The sequence below is a fragment of the Nymphaea colorata genome, chromosome 9 (genome assembly GCF_008831285.2).
Source record: "Nymphaea colorata isolate Beijing-Zhang1983 chromosome 9, ASM883128v2, whole genome shotgun sequence".
Lineage (NCBI taxonomy): Eukaryota > Viridiplantae > Streptophyta > Magnoliopsida > Nymphaeales > Nymphaeaceae > Nymphaea > Nymphaea colorata.
In genome coordinates this window covers 13,808,847-13,833,087 of record NC_045146.1, presented here as the reverse complement: position 1 = coordinate 13,833,087, position 24,241 = coordinate 13,808,847, and the positions used below count along the sequence as shown (strand labels likewise).

The 24,241-nt window shown below is 39.4% G+C and overlaps 2 protein-coding genes across 2 annotated transcripts; one reads left to right on the top strand and one right to left on the bottom strand.

Moving 5' to 3' along the window:
* Positions 1-12,415: 12,415 nt before the first annotated feature.
* On the top strand, positions 12,416-15,061 carry LOC116260970 (GDSL esterase/lipase At1g54790). The gene is made up of 5 exons (XM_031639525.2): positions 12,416-12,879; positions 13,460-13,660; positions 13,906-14,072; positions 14,247-14,517; positions 14,675-15,061. The coding sequence occupies exons 1-5, from the start codon at positions 12,642-12,644 to the stop codon at positions 14,947-14,949; spliced, it is 1,152 nt and encodes a 383-aa protein (XP_031495385.1). The 5' UTR covers positions 12,416-12,641; the 3' UTR covers positions 14,950-15,061.
* A 115-nt stretch (positions 15,062-15,176) lies between these two features.
* LOC116260971 (UPF0603 protein At1g54780, chloroplastic) lies at positions 15,177-18,790 on the bottom strand. The gene is made up of 3 exons (XM_031639526.2): positions 18,272-18,790; positions 17,388-17,580; positions 15,177-15,524 (listed from the first exon to the last, which is right to left on the bottom strand). Exons 1-3 carry the CDS (start codon positions 18,716-18,718, stop codon positions 15,277-15,279), a joined length of 888 nt encoding a protein of 295 aa, XP_031495386.1. The 5' UTR covers positions 18,719-18,790; the 3' UTR covers positions 15,177-15,276.
* Positions 18,791-24,241: the final 5,451 nt, after the last annotated feature.

The window sequence follows — 24,241 nt, the reverse complement described above, 5'->3', positions numbered from 1 at the left end:
GAGGAGCATCCACAAGAATCGAATCAATGATGTGTCCTCCACCCAACCACCTGGCTGACTAATTTTCGAAAGCTAATTTAAAAGATCCCTATTTGGAAAACAAGATTTTCACACAATATCGGTGTTTGAGGGCATCAATCAAACGCTACCTTGGTGTTGATAGGCCACAATGAAGGTCATCAGGAGATTGGCCATCGGGTTCTTTAAATTTGTGTTCGAAGTATCATTAAGCCAAACAGGTAACGTATTCAGCGAACACAGTGCCGAGCGCCCCCCTTGCATGCTAGAGGAACCCACGAAGCGACTATTTCCTGTCTTTAATTGTATTCAAAATCATATCAATTGGAATCGACTTGAATTCGAATTGAATTGGTGAAGAAAATGATGCTATGTACCACATATTTTTATTATTTTTGTACTTTTGTTTTTATTAACTAATGAGACTAATTTAACCATGGTACTACTCCCCATTAGTTAAACGTCATAGGTTGTAGCTTTTCTAACACTAAAACTCTCCATAATTCTTACAAACGTTTTCTTATTCTTATCTTAAAAAATCAAGCTTAATTTCAAGTCGATTCTACACAGCTTATTCTCTAAGTCAATTCAGATTCTGATTTGATTCAAAGCTGATTGTAATAAAAAAAATTACACATAAAATTAAAAACTTTTAGTTGCATCATGTATTATTTAGACTTGGATTCAGTTTGAACCCACCCAATCCAAAAGTTGGACTGTTCAACTCGCCCCTGGCACCACATCATGAAAGTGTTCGTGAGGTTACACATGTACTTGCGTAGTTTTTGCTTTGTTCGTACAGAATACTGTCATATAAGCCACACTCGGTAGGTGTAGGCCAATTTTCAAATCCTTTTGTATTAAAAAATCAAGAAAAAAGTTTAATAGAACCGAAGTATGCTACCGGATTTAATTTACCAGAACCAACTTCAGAATTGTTTCTGAATCAACAAAAAGATTATTGCTATATTTGTAACTTTCAAAACTAAAAGCCAAAGGAATGCTAAAAACATAAGAACAAACGCAAAATTCAAGCTGAGATCGAAGACTATTTGAGCTCGAAGAAGCTAGTGACTAGCAGTGGGTTTTGTTTTCCGTTTTCCCCTTTCCGAGTAGTCGATCGGCTCCACTGCAATTCAAGGAACGCGTTAACATCATTGAGACTGCAACATTTGACCCCATTCTTTTTTGGCTGATAGTGATGAGAGAATGCAACGTTGCAGCCTTGGCAAACAGAACAGGCCACCATCTCTCTCTGTGGAGTATCTTCTAAGGCAAACTTTCATTTACCGACCTCCTTTCCAAAAGTTAATCATGTCCTTCAGTAGAGAACGCCAACAAGACAATGCTTTATTTATTTAGAGAAGAAAGAGCACAGAAAGAAGAAAAAAAGTTGAAGAAGAGAAGGCAAGATCCTGTTTAGTGTTTCACACCAAACTCGCACTATCCATGGGTTCTGCTAAGTTCCTGTATCTGATCGCTTGTTTACGATTTCTGTTAAATAGATTGTCAGGCCACCGCTTTTCCAGCATTCAATGAAAAAGTTCAGTTTTGCATGGTGGGCTTATTCCTTTCCTGCGACGATGCTTGCACTCTCATCGGCTTCATGTGCGAAGGCAACAGACACCGTCTTAGCTCATCAAATTAGAAGGGTCCTGTCTACGGCTTCGCTTTTTGTCACCCTCGTCTTGCTCCTGTGCTCCATTGTTTCCGGGAAACCTGTGATCTTCTCCAACAATGCACGTCAACGTCGTGACCAGAGAACAGCAAGGCCAATGCCTTCCCCTTTTTGCCCAATATATGCAACTGTGTATCCAACACCAACTGTGTATCGATACTCAGATCTGATTATGATAGATAACAGAGCACTGCTATTGAGGTTGCTCAAGTTTTGCTGTAATTTTCTCACCTTGACTCTATTGAAATAACTAATAAGCCTACTGTCGGATGGTTATATATTTAAATATGCCGTTAAAACACATCACCAACGATCGTTAAAATATCATAAACCATTGCCAATATTTCCATTACAAGGTCTTTTTATGGACGGATTAAAAAAAATAATCATCCAATAACATTCCGCTGCCTGTTTTTTTTCAATTATTTTTCCCTCTCTCTCTCTCTCTCTGTATATATATATATATATATATATATATATATATATATATATATATATATATATATATATATATATATATATATATATATATATATATATATATATATATATATATATATCACCCATCGGGCACATGTATTTGGGTCAACCGCCAGCTCTGCCCTCCGCCATAATATCAAGCGTAGCTGCAAATTAATGAGCCTTTCTTTATTGTATTTTCATTATTTTTCCGATTAATAATCTTAACTACGCAAGTGCCAGTCCTATTTTATGAAGGAAGGAAAGGGAGAAAAAAAAAGAATGAATGTAAAGTCACCGGTATAACCTGAAAGATTTAACGCGTGTAAAGTTACATGGTGGAAACAGATGAATGCTTTTGTTCTCACACCAAGTGTTTATATAGCTTCAGTTTCTCCAAAACGAATATTTCTATCCGAGCGAAGGTTCCAAACAATTCTTTTCTATTTCTTTACAGTAACATTTCACTTGCGAACTTTGAACATATTACAGAGAGGTTGATTTTTTCATAAATTTAAAGGGATCGCAAAAATACTCAAAACTGGTGGCCATGGAAGGCGAAATAACGTTTAGGAAAGCAATCCACGTTGCGGCGCTAGGCGTGGATTCGTGTGGGCGGTGGCCCTCTCGACCCACAATCTATTTTATTAATTTACGTATTGGTTCTTTCACGTAATTAAGTTTATTATATATCGGGCCTCCTCAAATCCGGTTGTTCCTATATAACTGCACACGTAAAAACATTTCTAATAAAGTCAATTACGAATGTTGATTAGCGCCTACAAAGTAATCTGATTATACCAATCGAGGGAGACTATTTTGGAAAAACATAAAAAAAGAAAATTTGATTTCGGTAATACATATACGAAGACGGGAGTACTTTTATAGAGAAATCTGTTCATAACGAGTATATATGGATGCAATGCCACGCAGTGTGTGAATCACAATCTTAGTTTGATTGGATATTTGTTTAAAACCAAATCTGAATCCATCATATGTCCTATTTTAAATTAAAATCAAATACGATTTATTAATTGCATATTAATGTTTTTCTAATTTTTTTGAAGCAGTTAGATCATATTTTTAATTTTAATCGGATATATTGACATCCCTAACAGATAGAGAAAGGTTCCTTATTGGGCTCTCTTTCTCTCTCTCTCTCTTTCTCCAGCTTTATAAATGTAAATGGAGACCGTCTCCCTTTCATTTGCAACAGCCACTATAGATAAGAAGTGAGATTGGTCAGTCTCTAGAGCCCAGTAGGTGTTATAGAGGCAGAGCCCCTTCTTTGCCTCTGCCATCTCGAGGACCTTTGGGAAGAAGCATATATGTTATGCATATGCGACTATGACTATGCATGGCGCACAAATTTGTGCATATAACTAGATTCCTATCTTCCATGGCCTTTACATTGTCTATGCTTTAGCAAGATTTAAGACCAGTAGTTCACTATGCACAGCGCACAAGCTTCATACCTTGGATAACCTTTACTTTGCTTTTTGCTTATGGTTCAGCAGGATTTAGAACCCTTGGTTCACCACCGAACCCTGCCAAACCCTTCATCCGTCTATCCCTTGCGACTCCATTTATTAACTCTTTGTGTCTCAATGCATGGAGAGGCATAGGAGAAGGGAGAAGAGCAACAGCTTGTCTGGATTGTAAGAGAAGTAGACGAACTTGAGGGCGAGGTGCCGAGAAAGGAAATGAGCGAATAGGCAATGGAAGAACAAGGAGTGGAGGAGAGTAAAAGGGAGGGGAAAGTGAGCCTGTAACGTTGACATGAGGTTGAGTCGTGAGGTCGATTTAGAGTTGGGGATTGGCTTCGTCGCAGGGAAAGAAGCAAACCCCCAATTATAAATCGACCCAATGACTCAACCTTCCACACTCACTTTTTCCTCCACTTGGTCACCCTCCATCTCCTCTTCCTCCACTTCTTCTTCTTCCTCTTTCTATTCCGTCCTTTCCTTTTTTGGGATCTTCACCTCAGGTTCCTCTACTTCTCCCACAGTCTGCACAAGCTGTTGCTCTTCCTCCTCATCCCATGGTTCTCCCTGTGTTGAGGCGAAAAAGAGGAGTCTCGCTCGCTTTACTTTCCACGTTCAATTTGCCGCCGCTCGAGGAGTGAAGTGAATGAGATCGCTGTCTGTCTTTACGTAACAAATGGGGGTCTCTTGAGGTTTACAACTATTGCTGAGAGTGGCACGGCTGGTGGTGTCTCCGATCTAGAATCGATTATGAATAGACAAAAAAATTTATTGTTAAAAAAGTCTCCACAAAAACAAAACGAAAATTAAATAAAAATAACTTAAAATAAAAACAATTTCTTGTTGATTAATATCGGAAACAATTGTCTCTCATTGGTCAAGTCAAAGAATGAATTCATTTGCCACGGAATTCAATCCAAATTGATACTAAGTTTGGTAGCCTTGGATTTGAAACAGAAGGCCGTCTAAGATCTCTAGTTTAAACAAACAGAACATCTCAATAGCATGGATATCTCAAACCCATGTTATATTAAAAAAAAAAACTCATGCCCAAGGCATCCCATGGACACATCTCTTGGAGTTAAGTCATTCATGGACATACTTTTTTTTTGAGGCAACTCATTGTCTCGTTCCAAAAAGTCTTCCAAACATATAACAAATTAATTTAGTTTCAAAAAATAAGAAAAAACTAAATTTTCATAAAACTTAATTTTTAGAGAAGGCCTTACGATGGTCCAGCTAACCTATCATACCAACTCCCACCACACTCTAATAGAAAAGCCCTGATGAGACTCCAGCTGCCCTGTTATACCAACTTCCGTATAAGTTTGTGCTCCATGACAATTGTTTAATTTCCATGGCAAATTTGGTTATTGTAAGTATATGCTTCAGTCGATATTTACGTTTCTACAAAGTTGGACTCAAAGTGCTAAGTTGAAGAAGTTTACGGTACCCTTTTAACATGTTCTCTTGAAAGTTTACCTAACTTCCGCTTGCCTAGGAAAAAGAAGAAGTTAGTCAATGCGAAGGGGCTGCTTAGATGACTGCTTAAGCCCAGTTCTAGGTGTGTTTAGGCTATGTGGAAATTGGGTTTGTCAAAACCTAGTTTAACAAGACTCATTTTCATGCCTGAAAATTCTTCTTCCTTGGGCTTTTTAGAGAAAATTGAGTTTTACTTCATTCCTCAAGCTTCCGTCTTATGCTCAAATACAACAGTTTTTAGCCTGAGCATGAGGTTAAAAATTCACCACCGGTAAAAGAGGCTTGAAGATCTATAATTCTCCCTACTTTTGGGGTCCTGGTCTGCATAAGGACTTGGATAGGATATGGTACATCTATCAACTTATTACTCTTAAAGAGAGAAACATCTATAAGAATCGAACCGATAACGTGTCCTCTACCCAACCACCTGGCCGACTAACTTTCCAAAGCTACTTTATAAGATCCTCATTTGGAAAATATGACTTTCACAAAATATCTGTTTTTGAGGGCATCATTCAAAGGCTAACTTGGTGTTGATAGGCCACGACGAAGGTCATCAGGAGCTTCGCCATCGGGGTCTTTAAATTTGTCTTCGAAGTATCATTAAGCCAAACAAGTAATGTATTCCGCGAACACAATGCAGAATGCCCCCCTTGCATGCTATAGGAACCCTAGAAGCAACCATTTCCCGTCTTTAGTTGTATTCAAAATCATATCCATTGGAATCAACTTGAATTCGAATTGAATTGGTGGAGAAAATGATGTTATGTACCTAATGGTGGAGCCAAGATTTGTTATTTGCGGGGCACTCGCTTTGGTGACACAACTTTGGTGTGGGCATTGCATAAAATTTTAGAATCATAACTATGTGAAGTTAACACAATATAATAAATTTTTTGATGGACTGGCGTGGTCAGTGGCTCGCCCCAGTCAACAAGTAGCTCCGCTACTGTATGTACCACATATTTTTATTATTTTTTGTACTTTTGTTTTTATTAACTAATGTATGCACATGTACTTGAAGTTTTTGTTTTGCTCATACAGAATACTGTCATATAAGCCAAACTCGGTTGGTGTAGGCCATTTTTTCAAATCCTTTTGTATTAAAAAATCAAGAAACAAAATTAATAGAATCGAAGTATGCAGCCGGATTTAATTTACCAGAACCAACTTCAGAATTGTTTATGAAGCAACAAAAAGATTATTACTGTATTTGTAACTTTGAAAACCAAAAGGCAAAGAAATGCTAAAAACATAAGAACAAACGCAAAATTGAAGCTGAGATCGAAGACTATTTGAGCTCGAAGAAGCTAGTGAGTAGCAGAGGGTTTTGTTTTCCGTTTTCCCCTTTCCAAGTAGTCGATCGGCTCCACTGCAATTCGAGGAACGCGTTAACATCATTGAGACTACTTTTCTGGAGTACTTTTATGGAGAGATACTTGAAAACATAAAAAATAAGAAATTTTAACCTAGAATAATTTTATTTATCTAGAAAAGGCTATCGGCCTTGAATTGATAAAACATGTTAATCTCTTATATATAGGTATTACAGCTGAGATAACTCCTTATTTGTATATTCATTATCACAATGGTTCCTTGATTTGTGTTGGTTATTAACTGTGTCCATAATCCACCGTCTTGATTTTTGCCACAATATTTGTTAATGGTCCTTTTCATAATGTTAGCATTCTTATCATATGTGTTGTGGGGTTCATCATCATTCTTTTCACCTTGAACTTGCTGCTCATTGAGTCTGGCCACTAGTGCAAACTGCTTCTTTTGCTGTTCAAATAAAGGGGACCATCAAGGATAGGGATCGATTTTTATTATATGAAAAAGGGGTCTCTGTTACTTATGTATGTCTGATCGGATGTTAATCTTTAAATCTGAATTCAATCGAATTTTTTGATCGAATATTAAATTTTTTTCCATATCGGATTTTTTTTAAAATGCTTCAAACAAATATCTAATCCAAATCAGCATCCCTAAGCAGTATAAATGAACCTACCTTGATTATGATAGATAACAGAGCACGTGCTATTGCGGTTGCTCAAGTTTGTGTGTAATTTTCTCTGCTTGACTCTATTGAAATAAGCCTACTGTCGGATGGTTACATATCTAAGAATGCCGTTTAAACACATCACGAATGATGGTTAAAAGTATCATAAACCATTGCTAATGTTTTCATTATAAGGTGTTTTTAGTGGTGGTTTAAACAAAAAAAAAAATCATTTGGCAGTCTGTTTATTTCAATTCTTTTCCCTACCTCTCTCTCTCTCTCTCTCTTCATGTATATATATATATATATCTTTCGGGCACATATATTGTATTTTCATTATTTTTCCGATTAATAATCTTAACTATGCAAGTGCCAGTCCTATTTTATGAAGGAAGGAAAGGAACCATTAAAAAAAGAAAGAATGAAGGTTATACCGGTGAATAAATATACATGTTGTCACCTGTATAACCTGAAAGATTTAAGGCGTGCTAAATTACATAGTGAAAACAGATGAATGCATTTGTTCCCACACCAATTTCTCTAAAACAAATATTTCTATCCGAGGGAAGGTTCCAGACATATATATTATATATCGGGCCTCCTCACCCCCCACCCCCGTTTCTTATATTAACGCCCCCTCGCGTTGTTCCTATATAATTGCACACGGTTACCAGCTTGAAAACATTTCTAATAAAGTTAATTACGAGTGCTGATTAGCGCCTACAAAGTATCTGATTATATTAATCGAGTGAGTCTATTTTGGAAAAACATAAAAAGAAAAATTGGTTTCGGTAATACCTATAGGAAGACAGGACTACTTTGACAGAGAAATCTGTTCATAACGAGTATATATGGATGCCATGCCACGCAGTTCTTGATTTGACTGGATATTTGTTTAAAACCAAATCTGAATCCATCATATGTCCTATTTTAAAGTAAAATCAAATACGATTTATTAATTGCATATTAATGTTTTTTCTGAATTTTTTGAAGCAGTTAGATCATATTTCTAATTTTAATCTGATATATTGACATTCCTAGACAGATAGAGAAGGTTTCCTTATTGGGCACTCCCTCGCTTTCTCTCCTTCCCCTCTTTTATAAATTGAGACGGTCTCACTTTCATTTTCAACAGCCAATATAGATAAGAAGTGTGAGATTGGTCAGTCTCTAGAGCCCAGTTGGTGTTGGGCAAGGGAGGTGTGATCAAAGCCCCCTCTCTACCTCTGCCATCCCTAGGACCTTTCTACATGACATGTGTTCTCCTCACCCACTTTCAAACTTTTCAAGAATACCTGTCATGCACATGAGCCGTTGCATGGCACACAAGCTTGTGTATATAACCAGCTTTGCGCCTTCGATAACTTTTACCTTACATGTGCTTCAGTAAGATTTAAAACCAGAAGGGTAGAAAGATCCTGCAGGACCTTGGCCAACCCTTCATCTGTTTCTCTTGCCGATAGTTATAAACGTTAAGAGCAGGGGCGAAGGGAGGGGGGGTCGCCTAGGCCGTGGCCTCACCCAAGCTAATTCCGAACAATGACTGCTTGGGGGTGAGGCTCTCATCCTTGTATTGCAACAAAATTGAGTAGTATATACAGCAAAAATGGGTCTGCAAGGACCTCATTTCCTCATGATACTTTCTCTTAATGGGTCCCACATGTTACATGTGGGATTCCATTTGGTATACAGCCCATTATCTGGAATAAACATCAACAAATTAGAGGCTTAAGCAAGAGGCCACCTCTTGCAAATGGCAAAAGTGCTGAAGAAACTGTTTGAGTTGGGCGCAATGTCAGACCTGCATTCTATTAAACTACGAAGGTGCTGCTTTCAATCGCCATCATTTGCCAGTATGTAGATATGCCCTAGATTATCTTCCAAATTAGCCAAGTTCATGATGCATTCCATAAAAACCTCAGTCTCTCGCCAACCAGAACTATTATGAATCCAGCAAGCTAGTCCATACCGAAACCAACCTGCATCGTCTCTAATGAGGCCTGCTACCCCTTTCCTGCCAGCCTTAAACAAGGAAGTGCTATTGATTTCCACTCAAGTATCATTTTGGTTAACTCCATTGCTCCATAGGATTTCAGTACGTAGCCAATTATGAGTTTTCACCTGTTGTGATTGAGTCCACTGATAGGTCCACTGTTGCTCGCTGCAGTGCGACCAAAATTGATTGGCCAAGTTGCCTATGGCAATGTCCCCTATATGCTTAAAGTGGTTACCGGTTCTCCAAATCACCATCTGGAAGCTTTTTTTTTTCAACATTTGTCGATAGTTTTGTCTTTGATTCCTTATGCCACCGACTGAGTCCTTACATGATGTTTGGGGGCCTCCAATGCCATGGTGCAGCCCTCCCAAACTTACCGTAGATGCAAATCCAAATAGATCGAGCACCCTTGTAGTCGAAAAACAGCTGTTTGATATCTTCATTTGTGTGCTTGCAGACATGACACCTGGAAGCGAAAGATCGACTTGCTTTTGCACGAGTCCATCCATAGGAAGTCGTCCAGCACTGCCTAAATAGACCACCCAAACAGCCCTTGGGAGTCGTCTCCCTTTCCAAACTAGTAGATTGTCATTAATCTCGTTGGCGGATCCTATGCCAGATTTCGTGTCGGTTGATCTCGTAGAAAATCCAACTACTCAACTTCCAATGAAGGATGTTGGGAGGTAGGCTCCCCACCATTTATTGAGAAGGTATAATATGTACATGAAAAAAACTTGAATCCTAGGGCAAGTGAAGGCAATATTAAGGCTGGCAAAGTACTTCTCGTTCTCCAGTTAATTGGAAAAAAAATTACATTAAAAAAATAAAAATTTCTTGGTTGGACCATTTGACTCGCTCCTAAAAAAAATTCTAGCAGCTCCGCCTCTTATTAAGAGACTCCATTTATTACCTCAAGACTGGCTGCGACATCTTTAGCTTTGCTGTTCTCGAGGGGCGGCAAATTGAACGTGGAAAGTAAAACCAGCTAGCCTCCTCTTTGTGTCTCCATACAAGGAGAAGAATAGGAGAAGGGGGAAGAGCAACAGCTTCTCTAGATCACAAGAGCAGTAGACGAACTTGAGGTCGAGGTCCTGAGAAAGAAAATGAGGGAATAGGTAATGGAAGAAAGAGTGAAGGAGAGGAAAGTGAGTTTGGAACGTTGAGATGAGGTTGAGTTGTGTGGTCGATTTAGAGTTGGGGATTGGCCTCGCAAGAAGGAAGCGAACCCCCAATTATAAATCTGACCCAATGACTCAACCTCATCTCAACGTTCCAAACTCACTTTTTCCTCCACTTCTTCTTCTTCCCCTTCCTATTCTTTCTTTCTAGGGATCCTCACCGCAGGTTCCTCGGCTTCTCTCACAGTCTACACAAGCTGTCGCTCTTCCTCCTCGTCCATGGTTATCCCTGTGTTGAGGCGAAAAAGACGAGTCTCGCTGGTTTTACTTTCCACGTACAATTTGCCGCCGCTCGAGGAGTGAAGAGAAAGAGATCGCTGCGTGTCTCTAGGTAACAAATGGCGTCTCTTGAGGTTTACAACTGTTGCTGAGAGAGTGGCACGGCCGGTGGTGTCTCCGATCCAGAATCAGTTATGAATAGACCAAAAAAAAAATACTGTTAAAAGAATAACTAAAAATAAAAGCAATTTCTTGTTGATTAATATCGGAAACAATTGAAAATGGAGTGTATAACTTGTCGTCCCCTCTTATCGGTCAATGAATGAATTGATTTGCCACCGAGTTAAATCATCCAAATTGGTGCTACGTTTCTTTAGTTTAAACAAACAAACAAAAGTTTCCGGTACCCTTTTAGCGTGTCTTCTTGAAGGTTTACCTAACTTCATCAAAATGAAGAAGCCAATCTATGCTGAGGTACTGTTTAGATGACGGCTTAAGCCCAGTCTTAATTTTGTTTGGGTGATGTGGAAATTGGGTTTGTCAAAAACCCAGTTTCATAAAACTCGTTTCCACATAGCATCTGAAAAATCTTCTCCCTCAGGCTTTTCATGGAAAAATGAGTTTTACTTCATTCCTCAAGTTTCAGTCTTACAGTCAAATACAAATAACAGTTTTTGGTGTGAGCATGAGGTTAACAACTCATCACCTCATCACCCATAAAAGAGGCTTGAAGGTCCCTGATCCCCCCTTCTTTTAGGGTCCTTGTCTACATATGAACCTGGATAGGATAGGGTACATCTATCAACTTAGAGCATCAGCATCTACAAGGATCGAACTGTTTTACCCAACCATTGGCTGACCAATTTTCAAACGCTACTTTAAAAGATCCCTATTTGGAAAACATGATTTTCACAAAATATTGGATTTTCAAGGCATCATTCAGACGCTACCTTGGCGTTGATTGGCCACGATGAAGGTCATCCGGAGCTTGCCCATCGGTAGGAACCCAAGAAGCGACCATTTCCTGTCTTTAATTGTATTCAAAATCATATCAATTGGAATCAACTTGAATTCGAATTGCATTGGTGGAGAAAATGATGTTATCTACCAAATATTTTTATTATTTTTGTACTTTTGTTTTTATTAACTAATGGTACTAATTTAACCATGGTACTACTCCCTATTAGTTAAACGTCATAGGCTGTGGTCTTTCTAACACTATAACTCTCCATTATTCTTATAAACGCTTTCTTATTCTTATCTTAAAAATCAAGCTTAATTTCAAGTCGATTCTACTCAGCTTATTCTTTAACGCACTTCAGAATCTGATTTGATTCAAAGCTGATTGTAGTAACATCTGCCTTCGACATGTTAAGAAAAAATAACAGCAATAGTAGCTCCTAGAAGGCCTCCCTCCCTTTCACATCATGAAAGTGTTCGTGAGGTTACACATGTACTTGCGTAGTTTTTGCTTTGTTCGTACAGAATACTGTCATATAAGCCACACTCGGTAGGTGTAGGCCAATTTTCAAATCCTTTTGTATTAAAAAATCAAGAAAAAAGTTTAATAGAATCGAAGTATGCTGCCGGATTTAATTTACCAGAACCAACTTCAGAATTGTTTCTGAAGCAACAAAAAGATTATTACTGTATTTGTAACTTTGTAAACCAAAAGCCAAAGAAATGCTAAAAACATAAGAACAAGCGCAAAATTCAAGCTGAGATCCAAGACTATTTGAGCTCGAAGAAGCTAGTGACTAGCAGAGGGTTTTATTTTCCGTTTTCCCCTTTCCGAGTAGTCGATCGACTCCACTGCAATTCAAGGAACGCGTTAACATCATTGAGACTGCAACATTTGACCCCATTCTTTTTTGGCTGATAGTGATGAGAGAATGCAACGTTGCAGCCTTTGCAAACAGAACAGGCCACCATCTCTCTCTGTGGAGTATCTTCTAAGGCAAACTTTCATTTACCGACCTCCTTTCCAAAAGTTAATCATGTCATTCAGTAGAGAACGCCAACAAGACAATGCTTTATTTAGAGAAGAAAGAGCACAGAAAGAAGAAAAAAAGTTGAAGAAGAGAAGGGAAGATCCTGTTTAGTGTTTCACACCAAACTCGCACTATCCATGGGTTCTGCTAAGTTCCTGTATCTCGTGTTACTGCCCTCCCTGTTTCTCTTGGTACCCACCACCGAAGAGGTCGACCTGAACTTCCCAGCCATATTCAACTTTGGGGATTCGAACTCGGACACCGGCAACCTGGTGGCCGCAATGGGCGAGAAACTCGTCCCACCCAACGGCGAGACCTTCTTCAAGAGCCCCGCCGGTCGCTTCTGCGACGGAAGGCTCATCGTCGACTTCTTGAGTAAGTTGCGTTTTTCTTGTCGAAGAATTTGCGATCTTTTTATTCCTGCCATTTTTCCGATGCTTGGGAGGTCTGCGTTCTTCGATTGCGTTTGGATGCAGGCAGAAAAATCCTGAACTTCTCATTTCTGGATCTTTGACTATCTTTCACGCCGGTCGTACTTCTCATTTCTGGATCTTTGACTATCTTTCACGCCGGTCGTACTTCTCATTTCTGGATCTTTGACTATCTTTCACGCCGGTCGTACTTCTCATTTCTGGATCTTTGACTATCTTTCACGCCGGTCGTACCAAATTGTGTCCTGTATCGGCCCATAAATTTTTAGTTTTTTAATAGTTTAATTTAGTTATTAATTAGTTTTTGCGAATTAAAAATAGGGCTTAGAACGATACGGTCTGGCTTGCCGTATCAGATCGATCGGCAAATAACGTGGCAGGTGGCACCTTTTTCTGATATTCACGGTTGCATTTTTCTGCCAGTTTGATAGCATCAGCAGAAGTTAAAAAGTGCATTTTTTGATCGTTCCATTGATAACTTGAAGACAAATGAGTTGATCGAAAACTTAATCCATTGCTTTCAGGCGACGCTTTCAATCTGCCACTTCTCGATCCATACTTAGATTCATTGGATAATCCAGACTTCCGGAAGGGTTGTAATTTTGCAGCAGCCGGATCGACGATACTACCGGCAACCGCATCAGCAGTTAGCCCATTCTCATTTCGCATCCAAGTATATCAGTTCCTCAGATTCAAAGCAAAAGTTCTTGAATTGCAAGCTCAAGGTTTGTTTTATATTTATAGAAAGTATATATGTTTATGGCGCTAAATACTCATTGCAAGTAAGCAACGGAGTTGGTAGCTCAACACAAACTATTTAGTTAATTTCTTGAGAAAGAAAAAGGTTCTTCCATTGTCTTCATCAAAGGATGTTCAAGATAATCTGTCGATTTATTAAGGCTGCACCGTGGAATTTAGCTTTGGAAGAATCGTTCGCCTGTTGCTGAATTCGTCCGTTACTTCCTTCTAGGTGATAGGTCTCGGAAGTTTCTTCCTAAGGAAGAAATCTTCAATCAAAGCCTGTATATGTTTGATATTGGTCAGAATGATCTTGCTGGTGCGTTTTACTCAAAAACTGAGGATCAAGTGATCGCTTCCATACCAACAATCTTGTCAGAGTTCGAGAATGGAATCCAGGTAAGCTTATGCACGACATACATATGATATATAGAAGAAATTTGGTTGCAAGCATTTGTCGATTTTGAACAAACAGAACTTAAGATCTAACCTTTTAAGTTTAAGCCCCAACAAGACTAAGATTTTAGGTTGCTTAACTGAAGCTCTTGATTCTTTCTTTCTTCTTTTCCATAGGAGTTGTACGACGAAGGTGCAAGGAGATTCTGGATTCATAACACTGGTCCTCTGGGATGCTTGGCTCAAAACGTTGCAAGGTTTGGGCAGGACCAGCTCAAGCTAGATGAGCTTGGGTGTGTAGCCTCTCATAACAAAGCTGCCAGGCTTTTCAATTTGCAACTCAATGCGCTCACAAGTAAATGGCGAGGGCAGTTCTCCGATGCCAACTTCACATATGTGGATATCTTCACCATCAAAGTCAATCTGATCGCGAACTTTTCGAAATATGGTAAGCAAAGAAATGTCATGAACGTCGTTTCAACTGAATTTAGAGTCTTTATGACTTCATCTGTAGTAAACGACATGTTTCAGAAGAAAAATTCTGTTCCTTTTCACCATTTCTAGCATAAGGTAAGTGCTAAGGCTTTGGCTTAAAATTTTAACAGGATTTGAACAGCCAATAATGGCTTGCTGTGGATATGGAGGCCCACCATTGAACTATGATAGCCGGGTATCTTGTGGACTGACGAAAAACCTAAATGGATCCTCAATAACAGCAGGAGGATGCAACGATGTGACCGACTATGTGAACTGGGATGGCATTCACTACACAGAGGCTGCTAATTTTCATGTTGCATCACGAATCCTGACAGGAAAATTTTCTGACCCGCCATTTGTAGATAAAGTGCCATTCAGTCTGAAATTGGAGTTTCAAGCTTAGAAGTTAGACTGCAATCTTTCCAAGATATGGGCTCTTGATTAGCATTGACATAAGGCAACGTATTTCTTTTCTCCTAATAGATTGAGCTACATAGAAGTGTTTCTCTTTTTCAGTTGGGTATTTTCTTCTATCTAATGCACTGATTTGCTTAGATATGCTTCCACTTGATACAAATTAGGCTCACAAACATGTTCCCATGGAAAACTCCACTTTCTTTGCACGTGACATGATTGTTGAATTTATCGTCACAATTATAAAAATTGGATCGATCACATGCAATACAGAAAAAAACTATACAGTGGTTTGCTCTTTTTGCACAAAGCCTTCCTATTTCTTGGACACATAAGCATAATATTGAGCCATTGGAACTACAAAAGCAATTACAAGCAAACCTCCCACCACTAGAGTGAACTGCCCACGTTTCTCTTCGGTCTCTTCTTTAGTCTTAAAATTTGATTCTCTTTTGTTGTCTTTGAACTTCGGGCCACCAGTATCTGGCAATCCATCAATGGCAGCCACTAAACGCTTGGCACTGCTAAACACAGCTTCATTATATTTCTCTTCCGTAGCTAAGACTGCAAGCATGATAGAATAAATTAATCGGCTGCCAGGACAGGTTATCCCAAATGAAGATATGAACAATACAGTTTTCAGCAAAGGTACAAGTACTGGTGAAGCATTGTCCTAAGAAGGTGTGAAGACAGACAGAGAGAGAGAGAGAGAGAGACATTCTTTGAAGAAGGTTAACAAAAATTGCCTCATAAACTAGGAACTTATCAATCAAAAAATTGTATTTTGGTAGTGTAGATGCAGATATGGAAATTTAATGAACACAGCAGCATATGTATGTAGTTGCAATGTTACATCCTGATTATCATCAAGCCACACATTAGCTATGTGTTGGGATGAAGTTTCAAGTCCAGCCTCATCTAAAACCAGCTTAACTAAAACTAGTCAAAATCATCTCAGGGATTTTAGTCACCAGAGTGTTTTTCATTAGAAATTAAAGTGCATTAACTTTCCGCAACCAAGATCACAACTGATAGTGTTCATTTTTTAGGGGAAGAAGGTTGTTAAACTTTCCATTTTCAACAGTCCTCTGAGCTCAATTTGCGTAAGTTTTCTGTTGATAAAATGCTTGGGGAATCCTCCAATCAGATTTCTGACAAGCCACTTCCAGCATATGCAGAAACTACAGTAAGTACAATATGGATACTTAACTACCCAGCTTAGATGAGTCGTGAGATCCAAGTGATTGTTAGTATGAGATCGAATAATTATTAATGTATGTCCACACATGAGTTCTATATGTGTGCATCCCTATCACCAATGTTGTACTATTACTGTAACGTGCCTACACTGAAAGAAAGAGAATTTACATCAGTCGGTTTACATCTCAACCATGTTAATAACATAAACATAATGACAGGATGGAGCCACTGGCGTGAAGCATAGCTTTTAAAAGCAAACTAGTATGGGAGCTGGATAACTAAAACCAATTGGATTAAAGTATACACAATATAGTTACACATACGTATCAAATGTTTTGAAGAATGGTGCTAATTGCATCACACAGTCTCCGCATAAATAGACCAGAATGATTCTGATACCTTCTGTTAGACTCACTACAAGAAAGGTAAGACTTTTGGAATATGAAGAACTCCATGTCTGGGAGTCACACTTGCAGGAGGAGGAGATCAAGGTCTATGAAGGAAACCAGGCCCAGGCCCAGGCCCAACCTATTTCGACAAAATTCTATTACTTTTTCAACCATATTACCAGAAGAAGGAACATGGCCCTTTCCTCAATTACATCTTGCCCTTCTCCTTTCTCATTTCCCATGTATTCCTTTTTAAGACTATAACCATACAGCAGTGAGATTCCTCAATAGCTGACGTTATCCACAGGAAATGCAGCATTTTCAGAATATAGCCTATTTTGGAAGTACCACGATTTTTATCACGATAGTTTCATGCGACTCATGTGATTTAAGCAGATACTGTTAAATATAGTCCATATTTTTTCTTATGTTCAATGTGTTGTATATGTTTTTTAAATTTGAAATTTGAATTGAAATTTTACCATTTATACCACCTCGCTTGAGTTTGTCATGAGATCTCTCCCTGCTGAGAAGCCCTGATTATGGAACTTGTTACTATGTAACAGCAAGCCCCACCTTAACGCTTAATTCTCGCAGAGAGATTAAAAAGTTGAAAAAGAAAAACGAAGAAAAGAGCACATCATTTGCATCAATTATGGATGCTAATATAAAGGTAACGGACCATTGAGTCAGAACCAACCACCTACCCAACAAAAAAGAAAAAGGAACCGGAGCATATGTAAGGTGGAGTTTGAGTGCATGGCATGAGATCGTCACTTTCATACTATGCAATTTCTGAATTTCATACTATGCAGTACATGTACCACTGAGGACTTACCAGGCAGATTTTCGGACACAGTAGCATCCAGAATACTTTCCCCCACTGCTTCAATAAACTTGGGGCCACCAGTGACGGCCCCCTCCTTTTGAGATGTAACAAGAACAACAAGCCCTTTATTGTTGCCTTCCTCGATGGTTGGATACCATTTTTCAAGAACTTGGTCGGCATACTCGAAGGCATCAGCTTTGCTCTGCAAACAAATATTTTCATCGAGTCTGAATCTGGTCAAATGCGTACTTAACATTATCTCCTCAAAGGAAAACTTCATGGTGTCTTTAAGCATTGAAACAACGCCGCATCCTTCTTATGAAGTCCAAAACAACAAATAATTGAGCACCGTGTTTAAGCGTCAATACAGGGGGAAAACCAATTAAAATTTTCATTTTTTGACCTGTATTTAAGCTTGATTATCCTATTTTAGATATATTCCCTAATATCAAGGTCCTAAACATGTATAGATTATGTGTGAAATGATAAAGAAAGGGGAGAGCGATTTTTTCAGGTGCATGTAAGCCCCTTGGACCGAACTATATATGTCTGTCTTCTCTCCATATCTTGTCTCCTTTTTCCCCTTTCATTCGATCCCTTCATTATTCTTTTCACACCGTGTTGCTCTAATCATCTGATATCAAAAAGATATGGAATCAAACTAAATGAATGCAGAATCATGATTTGTATCATCAACGGATCGATAGAACAAGTCAAAAACAAGGTCTACCAGCATCACGAAAAGCGGCATTTTTTTCACTCATAATGTATTCCTTAATTACCGGAAGTCAAACTTAAAAAATGCAGAACTATGTTCTGTACCATCACAAATCAATGTAACAAGGACTACCAACATCACAGAAAGCGGCATTCTTCCATTCAAAGACACTCACCGTGAGTTTCCGGACAGTGATGAAATTGATGCGGAAGTTCTTCCTGGACTCCAGATCAGAGAGAAGGCGCTTCAGATCAGACTTGGTGACTCTGCTCAGCACTCCGGCATCGTCAACCACATAGGATTCGGTGGGTGGGCCGCCATTGATGACGTCGAATTCTGATGCTAGTGCAGTGTCAGAAGGCAACCCAGGGCAGAAGCTGATGGCCATCGAGAGTGCAAATGCAGCCAGGCCATGGTTGAGATTTGAGAACCAAGATTTGGGGTTCAGTTGCGGCAACTGTAGTGTGGGAAGAAGCTGCTTCCCATTAGAGGTGAGGGTGGCTTTACATGGGGAGAAATGGGGAGTTCTTTTAGGCGCCAATGAAGATGGGTAGAGTGGCTTGGAGAAGAGGGGCTTGGGGTTGAAGAGGGGAGAAGGAGAGAAGATGGTGGTCGTCTCCATGGTGGTCGGGAAGGCTACGCGGAAGCAGGGGAGACGCCTTTTGATGGGGAGTGGCCCTCATGGAGTATGCAGATTTTGATTGGGTGGCTCTGGCTGGATTTGAATGTGGATAAAATGACGTTCGGATCAGGACCGTGCCAATGATCGCGCGTGGCAGAGTTATAAAAATCCGATTTTCAGTGGAAGCGATCATGGTATACCAGTTCAGGGAATTAGAGCTGAATCGTTTGTTTGTGAATTGGGAAAACTTGTTGCATTCAGACTGAAATCGAATCGGTTTATATTCATACTTCAAAGTTTTAAAGATTTTGGTGTAAAATATATATATATATATATATACCTGACACCTTCATACTGATCACTGTCTCGAATCGGTTTACTACCATTCAATCGAATCGGTTTTCGATCCATCCAATTCATATCAATCGACTCGGATAGATTTTTTGAAACTGGACAATGGCCCACTAGAAGAAGCAGGATGGTCACCCCAAAGATCTATTGAAAACGTTTCTTTTGCAATCCACCGTTTAGCTTTCAATTCGAAACCAAGCCTCACATTGTGAAACTCGACTAGAAAAAATTGCTAAACAAGGGATTCCTTTTACCCGTCCTTTTAAAACAATAACATGACGTGAATTTCATTTCTTTTCCACAACATAATCGTTACTCTTGAACTTAAAAAGTTTAAAATATGAATAACTGAAAATTTCACAAATTTAAAATATGAATAACTGAAAATTTCACATGTTTATATATATATATATATAGGCAAATTACACCTTAGAGTCAAGTACTAGTGGTACTAGCGAGTATTTAAAGAGAGATCCGAAACCCCGATACACCAAAAAGTAGTTATGACCTTGAGGATGAGGGATTATGCTTTCATTTGGATGGTGGGAATAAATTTCCCCTCACCTTATTTAAGGAAGATTCAGACAATAAAGTTTTATAGATTGTACTACCGGGGCATTGCCAAAATCTTGGTTTTTGTATATATTTATCTGTGTTAGTAACTCAATCATATATAACTTTGACTTGTAGGAAACTCTTTTAATATCTCTTTTTCACTTTGTGTTAAGATCTCTTTTAATAATAACCAGATCCAAAATTTGAGTCTGATATCCCAACTAGGATATTGAGACCAGAAAAGAATCCAAGTGGATTACTGGTAAATGTCAAATTATACACCTATCAAATCCGAATTAAGTTCCAAGTTATTCAAATCCAAACTCCATTAATTGAATTCGGTAATTGAAAAGTTGATCAAACGTCTTTTAAGACAACTCATCTGCTTCGGTGGCCACTACGGCTCATTTCTTAGGGCGTGCCCGGCGCTCGGTCCTGAATACACCTTCGACCTTACCTGCCAGATATGGAAGGCCACTCTCCCTTTTCTGTTTTTGTTTTTGTTTCCAAGATTGGTCGATAGTTATTGGAAACCAAGATCGATCCGTCCTTCTTTCCCGCCTTTTTTCATTCATAAGCTTCGGTTCTCGTCTCGGAAGCTCTAGTCTCTCTCTGTAAGGTGCGCGCCCTCTTTTTCCTCCTCCTTCTGTTTCCTCTCTTCCTTGCGAGATTTTTTTTTTCCGAGAGTCTCGTCTTGTCTTTTTTGTGGGCGAGTCATCTCTCCCTCCCTCTGTTTCACTCTCTGTCTGGCGTTTTCCGGGATCGAAGCTTCGAAGAGGAAGGCGAAGCATTCAGGTTTCAGTCACCCGAAATCACCCTCCAGCAGCAGGAAGTCCGGCTCCAATCCGTCGGAATCGCGGGTCTCTAGCCGACTGGGCCTGGGGTTCGTCGACCGCCGCCGGATCCTTTTCCCGGTAGGGTCTCGATCATCTACTAATTCCCCACGGGTTTCGATCTTGAGCCTGAGCAGGGCTCCCCTACTGATCCACCTGCTCCTCCGCTTCCTCCCTTCTCCTTTCACTCGCCTGCACCTCCTCAGCTGGTGCTTTCGCCGGTGCGAAGCTAGTGCACCTGCGCGGCCGCTTCCTAAGCCTCGGTTCTCGTCTTTCAGGCCCTAATTTGTCTCTGTAAGGTGCGCGCCCTCTTTTTCCTCCTCCTTTGATATTTTTCTGTTTCCTCTGTTTTTTCCTTGAGAGATTTTTTTCTGAGAGCCCTGGCTTGAGTTTCCTTTTCGTTTTCTTTGTGAGTTCTCCCATGTTTTTCTTTTTGTATCCTATGTTGTGGGAATGATTTGGGCCTTTTTTTTTTTCGAATAGTTAGGATTCTCGGTTCCCTTCCGTTATTTTGCGGGATTTTTTTTGGGGAATGGAGGTCGCGGATTTCTCCTCTTCGGAGGCTGTTGCTCTCACAAATGCCTCTTCCTTGGTGGAAGCTGTCGCTGTAAAGGCGGTGCTCGTCGCCCAGAAGTCAGTTTACTTCTACCGGTAATTTCTTCACCTTATCCTTTGTCCTTCTGGTTTATTTATTTATTTTACTTTTATGTATGTTTATTTAGCTGCTGATTTTTTTTGCTAGGTTATGTAGGTTAAATTTTAGTATCTAGTTTTTTTCTTTGTGTTTCTGCAGGCGAAGGGAAAAAATTACTTGGTGCAGAAAAAGGAAGTATTCTTTCCAGCTTGTCATTTCAGTTTTTTTTCTGCTTGTTTTGATTTTAAGGTTTCTTTAAGATGCTTCAGTTATTGAGAGTTTGAGATGCTTTTTGTATAATGTGATCCAGTTTTCTGTTTTGGGCGAATTTTTTTTTTCTGTCTCTCTCTCTACTTTGTCATGTCTTTGAAGTTCTGTTCGTGTCTGTTTTTTCCTTCTCAAAGCAGCCAACCTTTAACAGTGATTGTTTCAGTTTTGGCCTAGATACAAGAGAACAAACTTTTTCTTCAGATGGACTATAACATTGAACCGGATTTGCTTTCTCGTTCAAACACACATATTTTTGTAATATTTTTCTGTTGTACCTTATACCTATTTGACACATACATTAGGGGTTATTTACTTCTTGAATACTGTTCAGCTTGCCTACCTTTTGCAAATGGAAATGTTATAAAATTATAGCTATTTTGTTTGTTCGGGTGCGTCAACTTGTTATATATGCCATGTCTTAAGCAAGTATGTACCATGCTTCACAGTGCAGGTTGTGCGACCAGAAAATATCCATATGCGGGTTGCTGAATCAATGCTTTTCTCTAGGGAGGCAATAAGGGTTCTAAGGATCCAACAGATATCAGGGATGTTTGGATGCTTTCATCAAGAGGACCCTTGTATTGACATTAATATGTTGGAGAAGAATTTCTCCCTCAATCTGAAGCGGATAAAACTTTGATATGCTTCAAGAATTTAAGGTACCCGCCATCCATCTTGGTTTTCCTTGACATGTTAGTATTGTTTGAATGCAACATGTTCTCCTTAATATATTGTGAATTTTATGTGTGAATTAGGCTTTATGATAGACATATGAAAAAATTTACAGTTTGCAATTAGTTGCTTTTCTTGCCTGTATTATTTTGCAACAAAATTTTTCTGATTTTAGATATCTTGCATGAGTTTCTCGAGCTTGATAAGACGTCATTCAAACATGTTGTTGACTCCATTCGCATGATAGCAGCTGGCCATCGTTGGCATGTGGGGGATGTTAACAACATAATTATGTACACACACACACACACACACACACGGAGCTCATGTCAACTGTTTATTTTACATCTTTGTTCAGTGTTGCTAGAAAGATTGTTTTGTCAAAGATTAAGACATGCAATTGGTAGAAAGTTAACTTTGATATCCCTATCAGAACAGTTTGTATTGAAGATTTCACATTTGATATATGTCTGTATGGGGAAATGAAGATTTTACATTTGATATATGTCTGTATGGGGAAATTGGTATCTTTATCTTTGGACAAAGATATATGTTCATTAATGGAAGCCGATCTTGGTATTTGGATTCTCTGCTTCGATTTAGACGGAGAATTCAGAGAAAACCGTCAACTCATAATCGACGTTGAACTTTGAGACGTGAAAATTTTTCACCCGGTAGGAGGGAATCTGTGGTTGGTAGCGATAGGAAATGTAGGCCATGCTACCCACCACAGCAACGAGGAGCAAGAAAAAGAAACAGCAGCAGCAGCAGTAGCACGTACAACAGCAACTAGTACCCTTCTTGTGAGGATACCTTCGCACGTTGCGTCTATGAGGCGGTGGCCTCATGGATGATGGGTCGAAGCTGTTCTCGGAGAGGAGGACGTACCTTGGAGCATGGTTTGGCATCGCGGAGGAAGCTTTAACGTCCATGGCATATGGCTTGTGATTACTCTGGTATCCATGGTAATCCCCTATGGAAGAAGCTTATGAAGACTAGGTTGCGTAGTTTGCTCTCTTTTCTTCTTTGTGCCTTGCGGGGGGGCCCTCTCTGGAAGAGGATGAAGATGGTGACGGGAAGGCCACCCCAACTCCAATGGCCCTTCCTCTTCCTTTGGGCGTAGTAAGAAAGAGTTAGTTTTTCTGTTAGACCTCTGTTCAAACCCTTGTTTTCAATGCCCAATTCCAACATCTAAACCGGTTCAGATGAGACCTCTGATCTAGAGCCGGGATGAGAAAGTCGAATCGTACATCCAAATACCACATTCATTCAACACTTTGGATGTAAAATTGAAACCCAACATCGAAAACCGAACAGATTAGACCTCTGTTCAAACCCTTGTTTTCAATGCCCAATTCCAACATCTAAACCGGATCAGATTAGACCTCTGATCTAGAGCCGGGATGAGAAAGTCGAATCGTACATCCAAATACCACATTCAATCAACTCTTTGGATGTAAAATTGAAACCCAACATCGAAAACCGAACAGATTAGACCTCTGTTCAAACCCTTGTTTTCAATGCCCAATTCCAACATCTAAACCGGTTCAGATGAGACCTCTGATCTAGAGCCGGGATGAGAAAGTCGAACCGTACATCCAAATACCATATTCAATCAACACTTTGGATGTAAAATTGAAACACAACAACGAAAACCGAACAGATTAGACCTCTGTTCAAACCCTTGTTTTCAATGCCCAATTCCAACATCTAAACCGGATCAGATGAGACCTCTGATCTAGAGCCGGGATGAGAAAGTCGAATCGTACATCCAAATACCACATTCAATCAACTCTTTGGATGTAAAATTGAAACCCAACATCGAAAACCGAACAGATTAAACCTCTGTTCAAACGCTTGTTTTCAATGCCCAATTCCAACATCTAAACCGGTTCAGATGAGACCTCTGTTCTAGAGCCGGGATGAGAAAGTCGAATCGTACATCCAAATACCACATTCATTCAACACTTTGGATGTAAAATTGAAACCCAACATCGAAAACCGAACAGATTAGACCTCTGTTCAAACCCTTGTTTTCAATGCCCAATTCCAACATCTAAACCGGATCAGATTAGACCTCTGATCTAGAGCCGGGATGAGAAAGTCGAATCGTACATCCAAATACCACATTCAATCAACTCTTTGGATGTAAAATTGAAACCCAACATCGAAAACCGAACAGATTAGACCTCTGTTCAAATCCTTGTT

Coding starts and splice junctions, on each gene's coding strand:
- LOC116260971 (XM_031639526.2), bottom strand. CDS start 18,718: ATGGAGACGACCACCATCTTCTCTCCTTCTCCCCTCTTCAACCCCAAG. Junction 17,581..18,271: donor TCACTGTCCGGAAACTCACG/GTGAGTGTCTTT, acceptor ATTTGTTTGCAG/AGCAAAGCTGATGCCTTCGA. Junction 15,525..17,387: donor TGTGTCCGAAAATCTGCCTG/GTAAGTCCTCAG, acceptor TCATGCTTGCAG/TCTTAGCTACGGAAGAGAAA.
- LOC116260970 (XM_031639525.2), top strand. CDS start 12,642: ATGGGTTCTGCTAAGTTCCTGTATCTCGTGTTACTGCCCTCCCTGTTT. Junction 12,880..13,459: donor GCTCATCGTCGACTTCTTGA/GTAAGTTGCGTT, acceptor CATTGCTTTCAG/GCGACGCTTTCAATCTGCCA. Junction 14,073..14,246: donor AGTTCGAGAATGGAATCCAG/GTAAGCTTATGC, acceptor TCTTTTCCATAG/GAGTTGTACGACGAAGGTGC.